Raw genomic sequence first — 19,439 nt, 5'->3', positions numbered from 1 at the left:
CGGCGGTTTTCCCGGTCGTAGCGCACCCAGGCAACGCATGCCTGGAAGACTTCGGACTCGCAGCGCACATTGAGCTCATCCCGGCTGATGAGGGTGACGAGCTGGCAGTGGGACAAGTTGAAGAACTCCTCCTGGGTCGCCACCTAGGGGCAGGGTAGGGATGAAAACTTTAAATAACTTTTAATAAGACGAGCGCTCTGATCAATAAAATATAGAGAAGGCATCCAAATAAATGTATACACATAGTTATCCATATCTGCTAATAGAACCCCTGAAGGCCTGCACGCTGGATGTTTAATGTCACATCTGTGGCCTGTCAGTAAGCAGTGACTGAAGACTGTATGAAAATTCACCCGTGTGACACTTTGGTCAAATGAAAAGATTAAGGAAACAGTAACAAAAAGAGGCGTACTTAAAAGAGCACACACACCTAACACTCAGGAAATCTGGCTTCCTGCTGTGGGAGTCGAGTGAGAGTTGAAACCAAATGCATAGAGGCATGCATGCAATGAAATACTCTTTTTATATACATTTACCTTTACTCTTTTTGTTATAAAAGCCTGATCCAACTCTGCCCTGTTTATCTCCTCAACTTATCAAGATATAAATGATATGGGCCCTTTAATGCTCCACAGGTAAATCCACATACTACTCATCATGATTCAGAGCTCACATTCTTGTCAATCATCACACAAAGGCAGGGGCCAGTCAACACAGAAACATCAACTGGTGGAAACCACAATGGAACAAGTGAAACAGCATTAAGTCGCTCGCACCACGAGACACATTTTCACATGAAACCCAATGCGTAAAAAAGACTATTTAAAGGACAGCTCGGTTTCTTTTCTCAGACTTGAGCTGTGCCGACAGATATTTTATAACATAAAAGTCCCCCCCCCAGGTGAGCAAAACCTGCCAAAAAATAAATAAATAATAACAGACAAAACAGTGGAGCTTTCGTTAGAACCTTTACCTGGCTGAAGTTCATGTAGATGTATTCGCGGGCCTTCTGGTGGAGCTCGGTGCAAGAGATCTGCTCGGCAAAGTTGGCGATGCCGATGGCGTTGCTGGGGTCGAGCTGTTGAACGAGAAAGTCACAGCAGGCCTTAACCACGCTGTCTATCTGGTACATGACGGCGCCGTTCATCACGTGAATCACACACTTCTCCCCCACAGAGATGCTGGCTGTGTAGGCAAACTCTATCAGTCGGTCCATGACCTGAATATGAGAGAGAGAGAGAGCGAGAGAGAAGAGGGGAACAGTTGAGGTATACTCTGACCATGTGTGTATTTACATGAGGTTTGTAAACATCCAGAGTGAGTGTACTCATCTAAGGTTCACTGTACGTGTCCCTGTGTGTACGTCGAACCTTGAACGAAGAATTTCACGTAGAATTCCACCGACATAATTTTTTGTGATCCATTTTATATCTTTGTGCATTACTGCATATTACTGTTCATTTATTAAAATAATTATACTGAGATATAATCATTATTACATTCAAAGCAATTAGAACCCTCTAGTGCAAACAAAACTACTTTGAGAATTTAAATGCTATTCCTTGTTTTGTTTTTTTTAAATTAGCACATTTCCCATAAAACCACTCTATCCTGTTGCCATGGTGAGAGGGCCAGGGATACCTTAAGCACTGGTTTATGCTAGAACAGTGTTTCAATTCCTTTTTAGTAAAATAAAATAAAAACGTGTTTTGTGCTCAAAATAAATGTAATGTGATGTGATTTATTGGTATTATAATGTCACATCTTACACCTTTAACCTAGAATCATGTTTAATGACCTGTGAAAGTCAAATAAAGCAAAGATTTCCACCAAGAAACCATGACGCGTCACTCACCCTGGGATGGATCCCCTCGATGGGCACCAACTCCATACCACACTCCTTCAGGCCGTTGGTGAACATGGCCCTGAAGACGGGAGATGAGGAGGCCAACACCACCTTGTGAGCCACGAAGTCCACCGCCTCCAGGTCTTTGTATCGCACGCGCAGCGTGACGTCGCACAGCTGACGCTCCAAGCGCAGCTCGTTCATGATGGTGAAGGCGGCCGCCGTGTGGCTCTCTAGCGTGTAGCTGAAGACGCGGTGGCCGTTGCGCGTGGACGGGGTCACCAGCGCTTTGTATTCTGTCATGCATTCTGTCATTTCCTACCCTGTCTCCTCCTCCTTTGTCTCCGTCTCAAGAACAGCGGGCGGTGTTATGGGGCATCCTTGCACCACGCACAGGATCGGGGGAAATAAAAGAAGAGTCTGAACTGACAATTAGCAGATGGCCTAACAGAAAGCTGCAGGCTCTCCTGGGAACGCCTGGTTTTTGTTTGTGTGGAAGAGTTCACGTTTAAGACTGATTCATGTGGACATGAAGAATTCCTCGCTCTGTTCAGCACCTGAGTCCAGCCATGTTGCTCATTATGGCATTACTAGAAACTTCGATGTGAGCTATATGAGTCATGGCTGGTTGTACGTTGACATGTTCTAGTTCCAACATAATCAAAATGTCTCAACTTCCTGATTCCTCTGGCTTTGTCCAAGTCGTAATAACAGGTACAGAATGTTTTTTATGACAGTATGAACTGAACGAGTACAAGACTCAAAAGGAATCTTATTTCAAACGCTTGTGATTATTTCCCTCTCGTCAACAGAAACCTGTCAATCAGTCCTGACAAAGAAAACAATCTCTTTTTTATCAAATCTATTTAGATTATGTGAAATGTCTCCAATAAAGCACTTTATCAGATATCCCTCAAAGAAAAATAGAACATATAATGCTTGCGAAATTCACCAAGTCAGTCCTGCATATTGATTACTCTAGAGAGGCAGGGGGGAAGTCAGATTTACTGCTTCATTTTAAAGAGGTAATAATTAAAGCTCGCTTCAGAGGGCTACACTTGTGCTGAGTTGCAGACTCAGATACTGTAGATGAGGCAGTAGAAGGCTTATCGACTCTGAAAAAAGAAGAAAAGAAAAAACAGGACCGAGTGCCAAAAGAGTCATAAGCGTAACTTGGAGCCCTCGGGAGCGGTGAGGGGTGTTCGGTGGCTTTTCTCCGGAGACGCCTTCCACGAGGTTGCTCAGCTATGGAATTTGTTTGCACCTCTGTGTTTACTGGGAGGCTTTTGGCTCAGCTTATAGCTGGAAGGAAAGAGGAAGAGACACAGAAAGCTTGTAAGTATATACAGTGTCATGGTGAAATACTTTTAAACAATTCAAACACACACCTAATAAATCCTGCCACTGTTAAATGCTGCGTAAGCGTCAAAGCACTCATCGGCTAATACATTGTCCCGTGTAATAAGTGGCTAGCCACCAGTCAGCCTCAATTTACACAGCAAACGTTTATCTCAGCAAAGAGGCTATCATGCCTTTCACACCCGTGGCGTTTTCTTCCTGGAGCGGTTCAGTGGGGTCAAGGATTCCTCTTCTTCATGAGTGTGCAACTCTCAGTCACCATAGCTCATTTCAACAGTTCCTATCATCTTTGGTTACAGGTGTTTGTGATAAGATGATGAAACTTAACAAATGTGCTACTTCCACATCCAACCTAAAGACTGAATTTATTAACATTGCACTACTAAAGGGAGACAAATACGAAAGATGTAAACGACATGTGAGGAATAGCGATGGAGCTTCGAGGGAAGATTGAGTGACTTAAATTAGACTTGAATTTGGCTCGCCAGCATGACTGAGTGTTTTCACTCTGTCCTGTGACCCATCCAGCTGGAGGTTGGAACAGAGGGAACATTTTGTGTAAGAACACCCTCACTGAATCAGCAACATATATATATGTCATTAAATATGACAGGATTTAGCCAAACACAACACCATCTTTCAATCACAATCAAGAGCTTTTACTTCAAGCTTTTTGCTTTGAGGAACCTCAAACACTCCACAGCAGCGGACGATGTAACAGAGGATAAGCCATGCAGACTTGTTTGGAAATGAATACTTCTTTTGGGAAAATGCAGGTTCGGGTCCATGGAGAGGAACAGTTGCTCTGTTACACACCAAGAAAAGGACCTAGAGGGATGCTGCCAAAATAATGTACCTGCTTTCCATCAATCTAACTTCTTCCTTTCAGGCAATCTGAATCGTCTTATCGATTAGTTGATTTAAATCGATGTGTAACACCGAGTTTTTCCACAGAGAATCACACAAACAACCTATGTTAAAGCTTGTGTTTACCAGAAAAGTGCTCCTAAGTTATTTAGAACCGAGTCATTCAGCATGAGAAGTCATAGAGAATGTCTAATCGACTAAAGAAATCTGAATCGATTAAGACCAAAATAAGTCGACTGGTGGTCTAGAGCAGGGGTTCCCAAAGTGGGGGTCAGGACCCCCTGCGGGGTCGCGAGATGTTTTTCATTACTTTGACTGAGATGTTCTTCTGGTAACATGGAACTTAAAGTATTGTGTCAAAATTAAGTTTGCACATGACAGCAACAATGTTCACTCATAAGTTACATGGAGATTACTTTGATATATTGATCTTATACAGCTGGGATCGGCTCCAGCCCCCCCGTGACCCTAAATACAGGATAAGCGGTAGAAAATGGATGGATGGATGGATATTGATCTTATAGTAAATTGTTTATGTAAAATCATATCATGCTTGTCAGGCTGCTCTGTTCTTTTGTGTTGTCGTTATTCCCGTGTTTGGATACACCTATTAGTGCGTACGTCCTGTGCGCACGCTCTTATGTTTCAGTCACCTCCAGGGATAGTGGGGGTCGCCAGTCTCTGGTACCGTTATTTTAGGGGTCGCGGGCTGAGAATTTGGGAACCCCTGGTCTAGCCTTAAAAGTGTACACAGTACAGTACAAAGAGCAGCCAGCAGTCGCTGAATGTGTGTTAAGTGTTATATAACAACGTATAGGTTGTGCACACACACAGCAATCATTAGCTGGAGTGATGATAAGGGGATTGCAGTGCACAGGTCAGGTCGTAAGTTCCTGCCACTTTCAATTCTGCAAGTAGGTATTTATGTATTTATTTCAAGCACGTAAGTATTGTGTCATGTATTTTTATCATTTGAGATGAAGCAAGCAAAAATATTGTTATAAGGGCCGCAGCACTGAAGCACCAATACAATACCAGGCCGATACCAACTCAAATAGCTGGATTGTGTATTGGCGACAATGGGGGTCGATGTATTCAGTTCAATATTTTAATACTGTATACATTACATAATAGAATTTTAATTCTTGTTTTAATTTACAAGTTTCTTGCTGCATTTAAAAAAAACTTTACACTCAAATTGTAATTTAGGGTTAAATTCTAAGCTGTTTTACGAAATTGCTGGTGTTACTCAAGACTGAAAAAGTTGGATGCGTGCACCCCACCGATGAGGACACGTCAACAATCATCATGGAGCTCGTCATAAAAGGCAATAAGCCAGCAGTGTCATTCTCCCTCCAGCTTCCTGGGTGAAATAGTTTGAAGGGGGAACCTGTTGCAACTCAATGAGAAACGGGCTCCCTGGGTCCACACACACACACACACACACACACACACACACACACACACACACACACACACACACACACACACACACACACACACACACACACACACACACACACACAGCAGCATCATCATCAGGTGTGACATGAAAAGCTGGTTGCCTTTAGAAACCAGTGCAGGTGTTTCCTCTTGAATGCCAACTTGATCAAACAAGCCCCCTCAGCTAGGGGGGTAACACGACTCAAACCTCTATGTGATACGATTTTATTTTCCTTTAATACATTGACGTATTGGTTAATTGCATCTAGTTTCAGATTAAAGTGGTGAGAAGTGACAGATCATAGTAATAGTCCAGCTATAATAGAGCAATCCCTCAGTATTCGGGACTCTCTGCGACACCTTCAAGGACCCCTGGTAGACCCTGCACCCCAGTTTGGGAACCACGGTTCAGGCCTGCGATACTTGGATGCCGTTCAGCGAGGATTGCACAATAAGTAGAGTGGTCCAAACTTTGAAGTTGGCCAACGTGGACGCTGGCGAGAGTCACAAACAAACGCGGTGGGTTGACGTGTTTCACGGGAGGACCTTTTCCTCGGTGACTCATCCTGAACTATCCGGCGAACACACGGTGGAACTGGCTGTACCAAAACATGACCCAGAAGAGCCGCCGGTCCTTACATAAACCCCCATGGACTCAGATTTCCGCGCCATCACTGACATTAGGAACGTCTACACAAAGCACCGTGTCCCCCTTTGTGATCCCCTCTGCGCTTGTTTTGATCGGACATGATCCACAGCGCCGCCGTGAACCGAAATTAAGGGCAACACAGGTGAAGAAGAGCCGACGAGCGTCAAATCCTCCGTTCGGTTTGCGACGAAAAGTCGACTCGGTGTATCCCATTCATGACAAACGGCCGGAGACGACGACAAATAACAAGTTTAACGTATCGGAAATAGAGCTGACAGCGAAAGAGACTCCTAATAATAGACAGTAGCGTAACGGCTGTGAGTCGCGCGAGCAAAACAGAAACATGCTAACAAAGCGCTATATAAGCACGTCGCTACGGCTAGCGTTCAAACCCACCACCGGAACGGCTCACGTTTACCGACACTCGGAGCTTAAATGTGAAATAAAAGAAACTCACGTTGTCTAGTTCAATTCCTCCATCGCGGTCTGCCGAGCTGTGCGCCACATAGGAAGGAGGAGGGGGGGAGCTGTAACTCACCGTGACTAAGCATTGTACCGGCCTCCTCTCGCTTTCACAATAAGAGCCCGCCTCTACAGCGCGGGTCCCGCCTCTGTTGACAAAGAATGGAGCTGAAGTGCGTCCCGGGGAGGCGGGCTTTTATTGAGAAGGAGTTCTCAGAACAGCGAAAAAACGAGGCCAATTGGTGGCAGGGTGCCAAAAAAAAAAAAGTGGCTTCAACGTCAATCAAATATCTCACAAATAATACAAATACCACCCGCGCGACACAGTGGTCACGTGTGTCCGAAATACTTTGTGACGAGTTGTACGTAAGTCTACTTTAGTACAAGGAAAGGAAACTCACCATGACATCACTAAAACATTTCAAACAGGAAATTACAAAAAAGTGCTTTCGTTTAGTGACGTTGAATAAAAACACGATAGTGATGATCACGTGACGTGGTTATCGCGTCCTAATTACCACATAACTCAAATTGTTCCCTCTCTGGAGGCTTGGCTCACCCTGCTTGTCAAGTCCCCATCCTCCTAAACAATATCCATGTTTGTGAGGAGCAGAATCACCGAAATGTGTTCCAGCCCGCCTTCTGAAATACGTCAAAATACATAATTCAAGTCTATAGAGCAGAGATCTTCAACAGGGGGTCCGTGACCCCCAGAGGGTTCCGCAGAGTTACTGCAGGGGGTCCCCTTAATGATTTGATTCCAGCTTTATTTCTTCCAAAAAATACACATCCACATGAATACAACCCATAAGCAAATATAAAGCTTCAAATTTATTCAATGTTATGAGGTGAAATTGTGATGTAGAAATGCCAATATAGAATTAAAATATGTTCTGTTAATATATGAATCTGTCAACAATTGTTATTTTAACGGCTTAGCATTGTATACATTACAAAGTTATTTTATAACTGGCACTATAAGCTGCATTACACATTTTATTGACCGGTTTAATAAGCAACACAATTGTATACGATGTAATAGGGGGGTCCCTCCACCTTGTCATTATAGACCGAGGGGTTCTTGGTCTGAAAAACGTTGAAGACCCCTGCTCAGAGGATACAGCATAGTCTGTTCTGGGGAACAACCACAAGGTGGCACCAAAAGCCAACTGTGACTCTGCAGGCACAAAGATGGACTTCAAGTCACTGGCTTAACAATATATAACATGTTCACAAATGAGTTGTAATCGTGTGGGCGTGAGCTGCCAGTGATTATAGAGCAAAAAGATTCAAGCTTCATTGAGCCCCTGTAGCCAGACTTCACAGCTGATTAAACCAAAGAAGCAATGCTGAGAGGAAATCTCTGCTCCCCCAGGGTCAGTGAAATCGATGGTGAAGCAGCAACACTGATATGATATGACACTCTGTGTGTAGTTCCAGTCAGAGGAATTAGGTGCGGTGTGCCTCAGGGCACCAAACGGACACTCCTAGACAAGCGTTATGCGGTCTGTCTGCTCTTCGTGCATCTGAGGTAAAAGCTGCACTCACAGGATCTTTTGTGATTTACTTTCATGTGCATGTTCTGCATTTATCAAGTCTATGGTTGGGACTGTCCGGTCACGACAGGTGACTAATGGCTCGGAGCTGCCCAGTGTGTTTTCTGCAGCAGAAAGGAAGCTGGGGGCCAGGAAAGATTCCTTGACATGTCAACCTCTGTCAGCAGGCACAGTGCTGGTGGATACAGCCAACATCTGGAGGAACACCTGCACCATGTGATGCCTTTTATTCTAGATAAAGACTGGGTCACGCCACTAGAGCTGTCTTTTTCAGGCCTCGCTAAGGGAAATACATGATCTGTAGCTGAATTATCAGCCTGTTGAGTTTGTCCCGTCTACATAATGTATGGCTCAACATTAACAACCTTGAAGCCAGCTGCATATGATCTCTGTTTCCACAAGGACAAGCATGGACAGTAGGTCAGAGGGAGGCCAGGGGTAGGCTTACCCACAGGTTGACATAAATAGGAAAAAAACAATAATTGAGTGTTTAAAATAAGAAGCCCATTGTGTGGAGCTTGTCCTGTCCCTAAGACAAGAGGTTGTAGAAGAAGGCTGCATATGGGCAAACACCAAAACCAGATGTGAGACAAGGGGGCCGACTTCCTGCAGTGAGGCTTTGAGATCTGCTCTTCCAATCACACAACCTCAGCCAAACACAGAGAAATAACCACAGACACGCTTATATGAATGTGCACACAGTGGAAATAAACCATGAACTCTTTCGGACTTCTTTAAGAAAACATTTTATTTCTTTTATGAAAAGAAAGGTAAAGCTTGCTAGCCTTTTCTTGTTACAAAATAGATATTATTTACAATACAGGCAATATGAAAAAGGAATACAAAAGGTTCACTACATCAATTACAGTACAACAAAAAAAAGTACACCGCCTCTTTCATCCATTACGGTCTGGAAAGACTGCGCTAAAACATTTGTATAAAAATGCTGATGTCAAACTGATTTAATAATAAGAAAAGTCAGTAACTTAAACTATAACCAGAAATATTCTGTTAACATGATGGATAGTGAAGGGGAGTATAGGAATAATTGCACTGGTTCCAAGTGCAGGCACCATATTCATCCCTAAAAGCCCTGCAGCTGATTTGGTTTCAGTTCAACTATCAGGACGTCATTTAATGGCATTATATGAAAACATGTTGTTGTTCATGTTTAAAAAAAAAAAAACAATCGGAAAACAAACCCCAACAACTTTCCACTCTGCATCAGATAGGTTAACCATCTGTCATTTCAAAAACAGTGGGGGTGATGAAGCACTTCCCTCCCAGAACACACCACAGCATTCTTCACTGAGCTGTATGAACAGTGAAGAGTGAGGCGCCATCTCGCTCTTTCCTGTTCTATCTTTCGGTCTCACTGTAGCTCTCCTCGCATTGTGCATGTGTAGGGGTGCTCCGCACTATATTCTCTGAACAAATCTAGCACACCGTGGCTTTCGGACCAGCGAAAATCCAGGCGTCTGCAGAGGAACATATTACACACTGCACATGTTTAAGGCACGTCAATAAGAAACTGCAAGAAAGGATTCAAAGCTAAACACACTCGTTCTCCATTAACCCAGAAAATGTTACATTTATTTTCAGTCACGTGAGTCTTTGGGTTTACAGAAGTCTCCTTCCAGGGGTCGACGCAAACTCTGAGGCTAAAAAAAACAACAAAAAAACGAGACTACTTCTCTGATCATTGTGATATTTCAGTGCAAATTAGTTCAGGAGACTTGTGTCTGCCATCGACTCATTAAAAAAGCATGTTTGCTAGTTCACATTTGAGTGGCATCCACACAGCCTTTTTGTTTTGTGATCATCTCACAATGAAGTTCTGACGAAACGCGATTCTCTTGTGCCTCAGGCACCTTCTGTTTTCAGGCTATGCTCCAAACTAGAGAAGAGCAGAACTGCTTCCTTAGAAGACTGTAGAAGATGTGCTCCACGTCCTCTATTCAGTGGGAAACCCATTCATACTCTTCGATCATTCGGTTTCAGGCCTTATGACTTGAAGAGTTTGGGGTAGAGGGCTTTAATAGGAGATGGGGTGGTGATAACGTTCCCAGAAGAAATGGTCGTCTCCAGTCCGCCCTCTAACTTCTGGGACGCCACCTCACTTTTACTGAAACTACACTCCAGGAATGGCATCCCGATCTTCTTCACCTGGCCATCTCTGGTCATCAGACACGGCCGACAGAGCAGCCTCAGAATGGCTCTCCTCATGTCCTTGCTGGTCAGCGTATAGATGATGGGGTTGAGGAGCGAGTTAACCATGGCTACTCCCAGAAAGTAGTCGGCCTTGTAGAGCAGGCGACAACTACGGGTGGGGCAGAAAAAATCGAGGAGGAGGAGGACGAAGAGGGGCAGCCAACAGGCGATGAAGACGCCTAGCACGATGGTGACTGTCTTGAGGAGCGCTATGTACTTCTGCGACTTCCTCGCCAAGCCCTTCCTCATGCTGCCCGACAGGCCCAACCGCTGACGCTGCGTGTTGCTGCGGACGATGCGAAAAACTCGGGCATAAAGGACCACGATGGCCAGGAGCACCGCGCTGAACACAGTGACACAGAAGAGGATGTAGCTCTTGGCATAAAGCGGGAGGACTATTGAACACTGGTCCAGTCTGTAGATGCAGTTCCACCCCAAAACTGGGAGGACCCCCAAAAACCCTGCTAGGGCCCAACTTGCTCCAATCAGGGCCAACATCCGACCCCGCTTTGCCCCATGGTATGGCCTCATAGTCACCATAGTAACATGCCGTTCAATTGCAATGGCCAGCAGGCTAATTATCGAGGCAGCCAGAGTGATGAAGACGCCTCCCTCCCGGAGGAACCAGAGCAACGGTGTCAGTTTCAAAGTATTAGGTCCGGACATGATGATGTTGGCCATGTATGTAATCCCAGCCAGCAGGTCAGACAGAGTCAGGTTGCCCAGCAGGTAATACATGGGCAGGTGGAACTTCTTGTTCTTCCAAATGGCGAGGAGAACCACGGCGTTCTCCAAGACGATGAGGAGACACACCACCAGGAACGCAATGCTCTCTGGTTTGAGTCCTTCTCGGTAGCGGTCTTTCTGCAGCTTGCCGGTGTAGTTGTAATGCGCCACAAGGACTGAATTGTCCTGGTACTCCCAGAAGAACTGCAAGCAGCCGGGAGCGGAGGGGTTAGGGGAGGTGGAGAATATGGGTGTAGAGGGGGGAGTCCCGGCATGAGCAGAACTTGAAGCCTCCATGCTTTATGATTCTTTTCTTCTATTCTGCCTGCAGGCTATAAAGTCATTTTTGTTGACATGCTCTTGGCAGAGCTGTGATGAATTTGTCCAAGTAAAAAAAAAAGATCACAAAAATGCCTGAGTTCCTTCAATAAACGGAGGAATTACATGAAGTTTATGCGGCGTAATCCCCCAGAATCCTTATCTGTTTTTATTTTCTGCCACAAGATGGTGGTCTTGAGCTCTGTCAGTCCTGGTGAGAGGGTCAGGATGCTGCAGAAGGACATGGAAAGAAAAAGCATGAAAAATGATGGAAAGAATGGATGCAGAACCACTGATAGCTGAAACCAACCAGAACCTTTAAAGCTTATTTTGAAAGGTATGTATGTCAAAATTCATACATTTTGAAAGTTACCTGACATTTTAAACATTTAGCCACAATATATGCAATGAGTCATAGATGAGTCACGCACACATAAAGCGGCTGGTGGTGAAACCTTCTATGTCTGCGTCTCACCGCCACATTAACATGTATACAAGCATTTAGTTGTTAGATATGTGCTTTCCCGTGAGTAAAAATTGTGGTGATGTGAAAATTAAACTACGGTCACGGAAAATTAAACTACGGTCACGACCTCACGAACGCGACACGAAAGGACAGCGGGATCATTTTAATGTCAAACAAACATTTAACCTTTTAAATTGTGGTTAAATTGGACGTCAGTCAGGCGAAGGTTGTTAGACAAGAACCATCACAACATGTGCACTTAATTTGGCACACATGCAGAAGCCCCCCCCCCCCCCCCAGCATCACCATTCCACCTTCACGGTAGAGATGAGGTGTGTTTGAAGTCTCCCACACATGCATGTACACTGAAACAGCATGAACAAAGTTTATAACATTTGCAAACTTAAATCATAGATACATTGAAAGTTGAATTCTTTTAGCTTAAATTGTTAATGCTGAAAACAATCAGGGGTGATCTGGCTTGCATTCCTCTGGGTCGCGTGCTGGAATGTTTTTCTCACTGCTTGAGTCATGTGTTAACATTTAACAAACAGTCTGAGACTGAGACTTTAACCCATTCATTTTGCAGAGAATTTGGGAAATGAATATAACATGTTTATGTTGCCACAAACGGCCGAGCGCTGGGTTGGTCTGGGTCGTTAGTACGGAGTTAATCTAGGCCGTGGATAAGAATATGAATGAGATCATGAGTGAATACCGGTATCTCTATGTCAAATCCATGATGGGATGTGACTGAGAGTTTTGTCATCACAAGAATCAGCATTTGTGTTTCGAATAATGCTTTTTTTTTTAAAAACACCACTTATTTAAAACTATTTGATTTTTTTATATTTAACAAACAAAAAGTTTATTTTTGTTACTTTTGCACCATATATTCCTTATAGTGCAATCAAATCACAACAACAAGAACAATCCTCTAAAAGTAACACTTAGGTTAATATTCTGTTCCTGCATGAACACGGCACAAAACCAAGCATATAAACATGATCGCAAACAAACTTCCTAATAACATCTGTCATAAAGTGCCTCAGAGTATGTGAGAATCCCCAAGAATTTACCTTGAAATTGATGTCGCGTTTCCTCATCAATTCATCTGCTTTTCATTGAGGTGAATCCAAACACAGGCACCAAGTGACTCACAGTCAAACTGACAAGGCAGAGGGAGCGAAGTTAGACCTAGTTGAAACATGCAACAGCTAAAGGGGGTTGGTCCAAACTTTCTCTCTCCCCCTCACATTCTCTCTCTCTCTCTCTCTCTCTCTCTCTCTTGCTCACACACACACACACACACACACTGATCAGCCTATAGCAAAAATGTTTCTGTAGGCTACAAACTATAAAGTCTCCTGTTGATGGCTGACAGATGAGGAGGTCCTGGAGCGATCATTACACAGGGATCTCATTGAGATCAGTGAGACTCCTTCACATTTCAAAGTTCACATAATGTCATCGATTGACAAGCTAACAGACAGGCGATATCAACACAAAATGTTCCCATTATTATCATGAAAGCCGTCACTCTTCTGTGTAAAATGATGACAAGATGAGAGTAAAAGAACTTTGCTTGCTCCTCAAATAGTCCCTACAATTAGATATTGTGAAAGATGCTCATGTAGCATCTGTATGCAATATGCAGTGTGTTGGCTACGAGAAGACTATAGGTGTTGCCACTGTCGTCGGTCTGTGTGTGGGATATATGGCAAAACTGCAAAAAAAACACATCAGAAACTGCCCCGAGAGCAACAGACACAATCTTAAATTAGGAGGAAGTGCTTTGCATTTTCAAGTGTTTTGTTCTCAATAAACACCACTTTCCAAGAAAAAGGCTTAAGAAAGCTGCAATTGCACTGGAAGAACCAGTTTTGACAAAACACGGCTCTGTAACAATTTCCCAAACTCCCCAAGCCAACTGAAGTGTAGCTTTTGTTTTTTTCCCTGAGTTGGGGCTTAGATTTATTACTCCCACGATTGTCTCCTCTACAACCCCCTATTATGCAGCCAGGGAAGTGAAGCAAATCCGATTCACATGGTTTATGTTGCAATGATGGCATCCCAATTCCCAGAGCCTGTCAGTGAGATTGCAGCGTGCTTTGACGTGCTTCGGCGGCTCACCTGCTGACGCTCCCCTGCAGGGCGTGCTGAAGGTTTATCAGGTCAAAACAAAGCAGGGGATGGTATAATGGTTCAAATGGTAGTGTTCCACATGATGACATGTTGACCAGCAGTTACTTTGCATTTCCTATTTGCTTTCCTTACCCACAAGGTTTTGACAGTTGGGAATCCGGCTCTTTATCCGGCTGCTCCTGAGCCATTACAGAGTCTATTCAAACCTGTTTCCTCTGTGATTACCTGGTTTAGCTGCACAATCCTCCTTTGTGTACATCTGTGTCTGACGTGTGTCTGAGTAGATTTATTTAGCTTTCTTTCTTTCTTTCTTTCTTTCTTTCTTTCCACACCTCTTTTATATTTCTTTCTGCTTCACACAGTGTTCCCCTTTTTGTGCCTGCTTTTCAAGCTAATGATGACATCAGTTCAGTGTGACTGCTGACATAGTGACACACATCCGTGAACACATCAACAGAACAGTCACAATCCACAGAACAGAGACAAATCATTAAAAAGGTAATTGGGACTTTGTATCAAAGCTGCAATTAAATGGGATCAGTCTGAGCTGCCGGCTGAAATAAAAACATGAACCATCATAATGGACGACGGCCTGTTTCTGTCACTACATACGTCTGTGTGTTTGAAATTACAGTTCATGGGGGAACTTTCTCTCCTGCTGTGTTTGAGTATTTACGTGTGTGTGTGTGTGTGTGTGTGTGTGTGTGTGTGTGTGTGTGTGTGTGTAGGAGGGGAGCTCTATCAGGAGATCATTAAAGAGTAATATCCTGTCGGGTCGGACACAGAGGCCTCACATCAAAGTCTCAGAGAGAAACAAGCGTCTGACACTGAGGATGAGTAGTCTAACAGATGGAGAGGACTCACACTACTCTGGACAGGAAGGAGAAGCTGTCCCCTTTCATCTCTTCTTCTTTTTTATCATCCTTACTCAGTCTCCTCTATTTTCCTGTTGCTGCCATGTCTCTCTTTCAATTACACTTTTCCTGATTCTTTACTCAGATCTTCTTCCCACGTTTCTGACTTCTTTACATCCTCTGCACTGGAAACACACATCACATGGATTTCCCTCTCTGGTATTCTGTTCTTTTGACCATCCAAAAACAGCTGATTTGGTTCTACTGCGATGTTATGATGGCGTCTCTGAGCTGGCAGCGCTGGCGGCTACACATTTCAGCTGCAGTGTTTATATTTTTACGGCCTTGGTGTTTTTCAGCCTGTGTGGTTGTCAAAAGAGTCAGACACTCAGGACCACCTACGGCTCGAGAGCTGGAAACATAACGCTTATGGCATCATTTTTCGAAGGAGAATTTTGGCCTGCACATGAACCTGGACTGCACTTCCTACCAGCACAATAAAACTTTAAAATATCCCAGACATTATTTCACAGCTTTAACACACACATTTGCCTGCCAGACGTAGAGAGAATGGCATATTGGCCTTCAAAACACCATCTAAATGGTTTTCGCCTGCCAAGTTCTCTCAAGTCCTCTTCCTCATCACCTAAACACTTCAGCCGGGGGTCTCTAAGGCTATCGCACCGCCTCCCCTCCTGCCATCTATCACCACTCAGTTCTCAGTCCTAATCCACTGATAAGTCCCCAAAATCAGACCGGCCAGACCAGCTCTGTGGCGATAAGAAAACATTCCTCACTCCTCGCAATTGTATCTCTTTTTTTTCATCACACACAGCAGCATGAGACTGTTCCTCTCCCCTTACCTAACTTTAATCCTCTCCACATTTCCATACAGCCTTACTGAAGCGTGATGTTTACTTTCCAGTATGCGATCACTCGATGGGCTCATGGCGTTTCATCGCATGACCTAAGACAGTCCAACCCACTCATCAGCACATTGTTTGTTTGGATTTTCCAGCCGACTAGCTGCGGTTCGGGGGCCACTCAAGGCCGATTTATTAGGATCTGTGCTCTTTTGAAGTGCTCGCGGGACAGAGTGGCTTCAGAAGAAGGGATGAGTTCAGGAATGAGTTCAGAGGGAAAGTTGGGGGGGGATGTGGGAAAGGGGTACAGGCGATCTGGTTTTCTTTGGGAGACAGTTGAGCGGTTGCTGGGAGTTTCAACGAGGAGCAATGACTCATCACAATTGGGCTCCTTTCTCGCAGGAAACGATCCCCCCTGTTGCTGCAATTACAGTGATAACAGCGGATGACACCTTGGACAAGGAGACACCAGTGGTTCTGTGTTTACATATGTTTGTCGTGTGCCTTGTTTCACAACAAGCAGACATCTGAAACCATCTGCAGTTTTCAGGCGGTGCTTTCCGTCACTAAGCACTCCATCCATGATCCAGTCTGTTTCTCCTGGCTCGGCGGCGTCACAGCGCCGGAGCTCTGCTGGACGAGTGTGGCTGCAGTCTGGATGCATTCAATCCGGCACTGGCATGCTACAGGCCTGATGAGATCCAGATTTCTCTTGGTTTAGGGTGTGATACCGACACCCCTCTCAGCTCTGCAGGGCTCTAACCATCTCACTCAACCCTCAGGATGATGTGTTCATTCCTGCCATGCCAGAACTAACACACAATTCCAACCGAGACCTCGTCCCCGAGGGCAGATTTTGCATGTGCCAGAGCCTTTGTCAGTTAGAGACTTTGCATACGCTCACACTTTAACTCATGTATAGACACTCTCTCTACATGAAAGGATAATGGCTGACTTTGATGAAGCTGCACCGCCCTTGAACAAATGTTTAACTTCATCATTACATGCTTTAATTTCCACCTAAATGTCAAATATTTTACATCTCTTCTAATTTAACCCTAAAGTATTTTTTTTTTACTCCTCGAGGAAAACTTCGGATAGAAATCATGATAAATGAGCATTTCTCAGATGTTTGTCCTTTTTTCCTGACATGTTCTAAACCCAGATGAAGAATGATCATCTCTCATGGAAGACTTGTCCTTATAGCCTATGTATGTGAAAAATAAATGTACATGTCCAAAATGTGTTCAGTTAACCAGGTCGATTCTTAACCCAATAATTAATAATTTCATTGATTTGACATTATTTTTATGTTTTTAAACAATAGAAAATGTATTGCATCAAATTAACTGAATCAGCTTCATGAATTGAGCAACTCATTACTATTTTTCTTGTGATAAAAGACATCACATCCATAGAGTTAAAGCCCAGAGTAAAGTAGAAGGAACTTCCCAGAACAATTAAAGTGTTTGGGAAAACTGTGTTCTTAAGGGTTAAAACTACACCGTGTAAAATCTTCATTAACACAATAAAAAATATCAAACCTTACAGCTGCACTAAACCATGCACGTTTATATTAACAATGGAAAAAGATATGTGTCTGACCCACAGATTATTATAATCGTTTCCTTCTGTACTATGGAGCGCTTTAGTGTCTTTCAGCTCATTGTTTTGTTTTTTACAGGATGTTTCATGGAAATAAACCAACTGTCCAATACCTGCCCAGCAGCAAACATACAGTTGGTGGAGACCAAAACAGAGAGAAAAGCTAAGTTTCCCTTTCAGTTCGATTCCCTATCAGAAAGGGCCGTTTAAACGAGTGAAAATAGCCTAAACATGTCGTACACTTCAATGGATATTGTTTTGTTAGATGAGCCCTTCTTTTAGGTTGGTGAAATACTTTTTGCTACTGGTCTTCTCAACAGCAGTACATTGCATTGCTCATGTGCTGGTTCTCTTTTCTGGATTGCCGTCTACTGAAAGTAATACAACCTTATGTACTTTATACAACTCCACTTCAAAACACCCAAACTATCCCTTTAACAAATTAAATTAATATTAAACCTAAATATGATTCATTTTCTCCACATTATATCATAATTGCAGTAGCATTAACTTCTCGACACACTTTTACGAACACACTCAGGATGACCCAGATAGAGACCACATACTAAAGCACATTGGTCTCACACTAAAGTTATTCTGTACTACAAGTATTGAGTTTGAGTTTTTCCATTCTCCATGCACGTTGGAAGTTCTGCCAGAAATCCTTACTCTGCTTCTGCAAACACACTCATGCACATCTTTGCAAAAACACACATGAGCACACACGAATCCTGCCCTCATGGACTTCTCTAGAGACATGATGGTAATCAGAGGAGATGGGCGGACAAAGACATTACAACCGCACGGCAGCCATACGAATCCCTGCAGGACGCTCACTCAGAGATGTTGTTGCTTGAACGAGTCCTGCTCCATTTCTTTGTGGCCTCTTGAAATTCCATCTTGCTCTCTGTTCTTGAAGGGGGAAAAAAGAGCAGAAACCAGTAAGAATGTAAATGAATGCCAGATCTCCGAGTTTTGGCCCCTTTCTGTATCCCGGGATAATTTGTAAAAACATGCAGCGAAGACGCTGATATGGTGAGAGTGAGGAGAAGGGCACGAGACAAGCTCGGGCCTGAAAACTTTCTTTCTACTTTTACTTTTTCTTTTTTAGTCTTCCTTCTCATTTTCCACATTTGACCTCTGCTAACTTTCTTTCAGTAACTTTCTCATGTTTCCATTCGGAAGGTGTTTTATAACGAGAGAAGTGAAATAGGCGGGGTACCAGCTCAGTCAACCAGACGGTAAGGTTAGCGTGACTGGAAGTGATTTCAAATGCAGTCTGGTTTCCCTTTTTTTTATTCGTAAAGAGCATACCACTCAAGAAATGGCAGACCTCAGCTGAACAATTAGCCCCTCACAGCTCCTTCAAACCAAACCAAATCAAACCCTCACTGGTTCAAAGAATGGTACGGTTACATCTGCTCCGTGTTGTTATGAATGTAAAAATGCGGGTTTCAAGGAAGTTTAGCTGGTGCTACTTCAAACAGGTAACTATCATGTCTGTAAACCATCAAGCTAAGCCAGGAGGTGATTATTCTTCACACTATGAGAGACAAAGCAACATTATACATATCTTAATGGAAGCCATTGACATGAAGCTACATTCAACACCTTTTTCAGTGCTCCAATGACAACCAATCATATAGACACAGTTCTCCACCAGGTGTGTCAATGACCACTGCTGTGTGATTGAATGAAACCCAAACTAAACTCACCAAGCGAGGTCCAGCAGTAGGCCTACTGGTAAGTCTGTTAGCGGTTATCCAAACACCCCCCTACAAAACAATAAGTGAGCCGAGGAGCAGCGTCCGCGAGGAACGCAGCAGTGTGTGAATGCCAGTTAACTGTAGCTAAAAATGTTATCCCACTGCAGTTGGGGTTCAGAGATACCCTCAGCTGTGTTATCACTAGTGACCCTTACCTGTCGGGCCAGTTAAGAGGAGTCAGCTTGCAGCCATAACTGGGCACCCAAAATATTATTAGATTAGTCGTGGAAAGACGCAGAGATGCACAGTCACTCATGGGTATCAGAGGTGTAGATCGGTGTATGTTTGTACTATGGACAGAGC

General features: G+C 43.8%; 2 protein-coding genes across 2 annotated transcripts in view; both read right to left on the bottom strand.

Moving 5' to 3' along the window:
- The window catches only part of keap1b (kelch-like ECH-associated protein 1b), a 15,110-nt gene extending 8,352 nt beyond the window's left edge, over positions 1 to 6,758 (bottom strand). The window contains exons 1-4 of the mRNA XM_084006570.1: positions 6,622 to 6,758; positions 1,856 to 3,148; positions 974 to 1,219; positions 1 to 143 (exon numbers count right to left, since the gene is read on the bottom strand). The exon at positions 1 to 143 is cut by the window's left edge and continues 534 nt beyond it. Of these exons, the coding sequence (XP_083862696.1) occupies positions 1 to 143; positions 974 to 1,219; positions 1,856 to 2,161 (695 nt within the window). The 5' untranslated portion in view covers positions 2,162 to 3,148; positions 6,622 to 6,758. The remainder of the gene's footprint in view (positions 144 to 973; positions 1,220 to 1,855; positions 3,149 to 6,621) is intronic.
- A 2,152-nt stretch (positions 6,759 to 8,910) lies between these two features.
- s1pr5b (sphingosine-1-phosphate receptor 5b) lies at positions 8,911 to 13,124 on the bottom strand. The gene is made up of 2 exons (XM_084005238.1): positions 12,983 to 13,124; positions 8,911 to 11,668 (listed from the first exon to the last, which is right to left on the bottom strand). The coding sequence occupies exon 2, from the start codon at positions 11,414 to 11,416 to the stop codon at positions 10,187 to 10,189; it is 1,230 nt and encodes a 409-aa protein (XP_083861364.1). The 5' UTR covers positions 11,417 to 11,668; positions 12,983 to 13,124; the 3' UTR covers positions 8,911 to 10,186.
- Between the last annotated feature and the right edge of the window lie 6,315 nt (positions 13,125 to 19,439).

Source organism: Eutrigla gurnardus, assembly GCF_963514095.1.
Source record: "Eutrigla gurnardus genome assembly, chromosome: 3".
In the NCBI taxonomy this organism is placed as follows: Eukaryota; Metazoa; Chordata; class Actinopteri; order Perciformes; family Triglidae; genus Eutrigla; species Eutrigla gurnardus.
The sequence above is the reverse complement of the archived record's forward strand: the minus strand, read 5'-3'. Positions and strand labels throughout refer to the sequence as shown.

What these genes read in the sequence shown, in the direction of transcription:
- s1pr5b (XM_084005238.1), bottom strand. Translation starts at nt 11,416, where the DNA reads ATGGAGGCTTCAAGTTCTGCTCATGCCGGGACTCCCCCCTCTACACCC.